The 3,929-nt window shown below is 36.2% G+C and overlaps 1 protein-coding gene across 1 annotated transcript; it reads right to left on the reverse strand.

Moving 5' to 3' along the window:
* Positions 1–1,492: 1,492 nt before the first annotated feature.
* On the reverse strand, positions 1,493–2,776 carry LOC107947111 (probable WRKY transcription factor 53). Its single transcript, NM_001327530.1, has 3 exons — positions 2,454–2,776; positions 2,219–2,347; positions 1,493–2,126 (listed from the first exon to the last, which is right to left on the reverse strand). Exons 1-3 carry the CDS (start codon positions 2,774–2,776, stop codon positions 1,493–1,495), a joined length of 1,086 nt encoding a protein of 361 aa, NP_001314459.1.
* Positions 2,777–3,929: the final 1,153 nt, after the last annotated feature.

Below are 3,929 nucleotides of genomic sequence, written 5' to 3' on the forward strand. Positions count from 1 at the left end.
ACAACTAGTCGTGCCTGTCAGATAGGCTCAACTAGTTGCGCCTGTCAGATAGGCGCAACATGTATGTATGCTTTTCCCATCCACGGGTTGTATACTAACCTGAAAAAAAAACATATATATAATAATTTTTTAAACAAAAAAAATTAATATTAAAAAAATCGGTTGTCTATCAGGTAGACACGACCTAAAAAAATATACCATTTTCGTAATTAATCTAGCTGACAACCTATTTTAGTATATAAATTTTTTTTTTAATATTAAGGTAAACCCCCCCCCCCCAATCCGAGATTTAAAAGATAATCCAAACTATTAGTTCTAATATTATTTATCAACCAGAAGGGAGATCCAAGCTCCCAAAGAAGAAGGCAGCACTGAAACTGAATCCTCGAAAAATCTCACTTGTGTACAGCCTTCCTCTAACTCTAAACTACCCAAATATCCTGTCCCTCTAACATTTCTGGGTTCTTCTTCTTTCTTGCATAATCACCAACCAAACCCAAGTAAATCAAGCTGAGATTTGTTGATAAATGCACCTATGTTGTGATGCACCATTATTTTAGCATATAATATACCCTCTTCTTTGTTTTATCGAATTGTGTATTTGATATGTTAGATATTGGAAGTTAGTTGCTGTTATTCTCATATTCTGTGCTACCTTTTTTTTTTTTTTGGATAATCATACGCTACAGTTTTCTTTAAGACTGAATTAATGGCTTCCATAGCTTAGTGCAAATATGCATATTGCGAGTTGTGACAATGGAGCACCTCATTGTTGTATCATCACTGATCGTTGTTGTCACATTTCACATATCTATTTAGCTGCAAGTAGAAATGAGCTACACAATCCTGCCCAAAGCAAACAGAAAAGAAATGAGATTGGCATAGGGTTATAGAACAAACCAAATTTGTCTTCATTCAATTTAGTGTTGTACAAGTTTTATTACTTTTGGATGCTTTTCTTTTGCAATTTGATTTTGCTATTGTTGCCTTTGTTTCAATTCTGCTAATTTTCCTCCATGTCTATCTTCGGCTGGCTTCGCGTCTACCACCAAGAGTCCCAACTGGAATTTATGGTAAGTTGTAAGCAATTATTTACTGTTGCTTATGGATGCCAAATTGTGATTCTATCCTTGTGGTTAAGACAGCAAAGGTAAAAAATGGAACTTGTAAATGAAGTTGCAGTAAGTGTTGAATTACATTTACATTATTTATGCTTTTGCGAGTAAGGTTTATATAAACCAATATTACCTTTTAGGTAAAATCTGCACACAAATATTATTGCAACTGTGATTAGAACAAATGCCAAAACTTTTTATCACTGGAGATGTCTTACAAACAACAATAAATTGGAAGAGACTTATCCATTGCACAAATTGCACTTTGGCTAAAAAACAAAGCTAGAATGAGCAGATGCTACCAGCTAATCTGATCAGTGGAACCCGAGTTCTACATCTACCTTTTACTCTTTTTATTTCAATTCTGAAAAAAAGAATTAGGAGGAGAAAAATCCTTGGGTATCGAATTGGAAATTTGGATCTAACTCAACTTGATCGAGTGAGAAATCCAAGTCTATAATTTCAGAGTTGGTGGCTGAAGTGTTGGCTGAAATCAACTCCTTGAGATCAGGTTCAGAGTTTTGTGTGCTAAGCATCCCTCCGAAGCTGTTCATCTGAGGTTGTGAAGCTGAAAAGTAGTTTAATTCAGGCGTAGCAGGAGACGTGAAAGGGGAAGAAAAGCTGTTTAAGATATTGTTGTTATCATGTACTGCTGAAGGTGAAAAACTATTGTTTTCGGTCTTAAGCCACCCGAATGATGTCGAAGGAAATGAAAAAGAAGTTGCCATCTCTTTATTGTCTAAGCCCTCGGTATTGACCCTTAGGCCTTTTCGAAGATTCGAGAGGATATCTTGTGATTGCAATTGTTGGTTATTGTTAGTATTAAGGTTGGTCAATTTATATTCTTGTTTTTCTGGTGATGCTGGTGGCGGAACGGGCTGGTTTCCATTGACACATGTGTGAGTTCCCCTGTAAGTGATCTCAAAGATGGTGGGATCTTCATCTGATCTCTGGACTTGCTTTGTGGCCCAGCAGTCCTGCGTGTGCCGGTACGTGCATCGATAATAGCTTCTGCAACAGAATATAATCTCTCATTAGGATTTTTACTAACTAGAACGTGAAGATTTTTAGCTAATGATTAGGAAATGAAAAGTACTTGTCACCTAGGATATTTGGCTCCCAGGATGTCTTTTTGCCCATATTTTCTCCAACTGTAGCCATCATCATGAGTTCCTTCCAGCAGACTTTCGGAAGTAACTCTCACATGATCCGTCCATCTCGGAAACATCTTTCTGCAAAAACCCGATCCCGAAAAGAAGGAATCATTAGCATCTGATCAACTTCATAAATTTGCAATAACATACATGAATTATATAACTTTCAGCTTACAAAATTCACCTCTTCTTTGAGACATCTCTAGTATCCTGGTTATCCTTATCTAAATCATCACTCCGAGGGCTGCCATTGATGGATAGAGGAGACTCTGGCACACCGGATGTTGCACCCACATTCTGTTGTGGCTGTCCCATAGACATAGTCCTACTGAATTGCAAAATCAGAAGAGCTTTCTCATAGGAAGACAGAATCTTCTGTACTAACAAGTCCATTGATTCAGTAGGAGAGGCTGTATCTAAATGCACCCTTAGCTGTTTCGCTAACTCCATCCCTTGAATCAACTCACTGATCAATGTCCCCTGCTCCATGTTCCATCTATGCTCCATTTTCTCCTTATTTTATTCTTCTATTTTACAGTTCCAACAGCAAGGTATATCGCAGGAAAATGCAGAGGGATATCTTTGTTTGAAACTTGGAAGTACTAATTCATAATACTTCTAAACCGGGTAAATTTGGTTACCAAGAAGCAAAAGCTTTCCCTTAAGGAACACAAACAAAAGCAGCCAAAGGGACTGAAATAATCTGACTGGTGAAGAGCAAGAAGAAACAACCATGGAACTTGGCCTGAACAAAAAGTTGATTATGTAACTCCAAAACTTGTTTCTTTTTGCTCAACTTAACCAAAGGAAAAGAGTAGGAGAGCGAAAGGTTTGTGGTTTTTTGAAGAAGAAATTGAAAACTCAGGGTCTTATAAAGGAGGTTTTTAATTCAGCTTGAAAAAAGGGGGGGAGGTTAAAAGTGTTGTGAAATTGTAGAAAGTTGGAAACTTTGACTGAAAAGAAAACGAGTTATTCAGCAAAGACCAAAAGGGGCGAGTCTTTGGTCATGTATAGTTTAGAAACAGTGGAAAAAGGGAGGTCCAGACTCCAAACTCTGACCAATTCTTCCTTCAAAACTGGACCCAATGTTGCTTGTCCCTTATTTGTCCTTTTATGTTGCGAATGATTAAGGCTAAGAATAGAGAACGGGTATGAAGAAAGTCAGCTTTGAAGCTCAATAGAAGAGTTGGACCAAAGAAAGTTTCAAACCACATTCCGTGTCATTGCTCTGCCCTTACGCTTTTTATCATGTGGGGGAAAATATACACCTTAGGTGGGTTGGGTTAAAAGTATTCTTCAAGTTTTATTATATTAATGTAGAGTGTATTTTGGTCCTATAATGAATCACCACAAATAGTCTATACATGATGTAAGATGTTCAACTCACCTACATATTTATAGACACCAAATCTAATTAATTTTCTTATCAAATGTACCAATTCCCAATTTGAAATAAAGTTAATATTTATTATTTAAAACATGTCACGAAAGTTTTTGCATTTACAAAATATTTCTTTTGCAAAATCATAAAAGGAGTAAATGTCATTTTTACATGGTAAATGTTAACTTTGTTAAAATTTTATCTTATTTAATTTTTTTAATAGTATATGAACTAAATTTATCTATTCAACAAACGGAGGGACTAATTTGATTTAGTCCC

Source organism: Gossypium hirsutum, chromosome A12 (genome assembly GCF_007990345.1).
Source record: "Gossypium hirsutum isolate 1008001.06 chromosome A12, Gossypium_hirsutum_v2.1, whole genome shotgun sequence".
NCBI lineage: Eukaryota > Viridiplantae > Streptophyta > Magnoliopsida > Malvales > Malvaceae > Gossypium > Gossypium hirsutum.

Excerpts from the sequence above, each read along its gene's own strand:
- LOC107947111 (NM_001327530.1), bottom strand. The coding sequence starts at position 2,776 with ATGGAGCATAGATGGAACATGGAGCAGGGGACATTGATCAGTGAGTTG. Across the intron at positions 2,348-2,453 it reads AGAGATGTCTCAAAGAAGAG|AAAGATGTTTCCGAGATGGA; the intron begins GTGAATTTTGTA and ends GGGTTTTTGCAG. Across the intron at positions 2,127-2,218 it reads CTGGGAGCCAAATATCCTAG|AAGCTATTATCGATGCACGT; the intron begins GTGACAAGTACT and ends ATTCTGTTGCAG.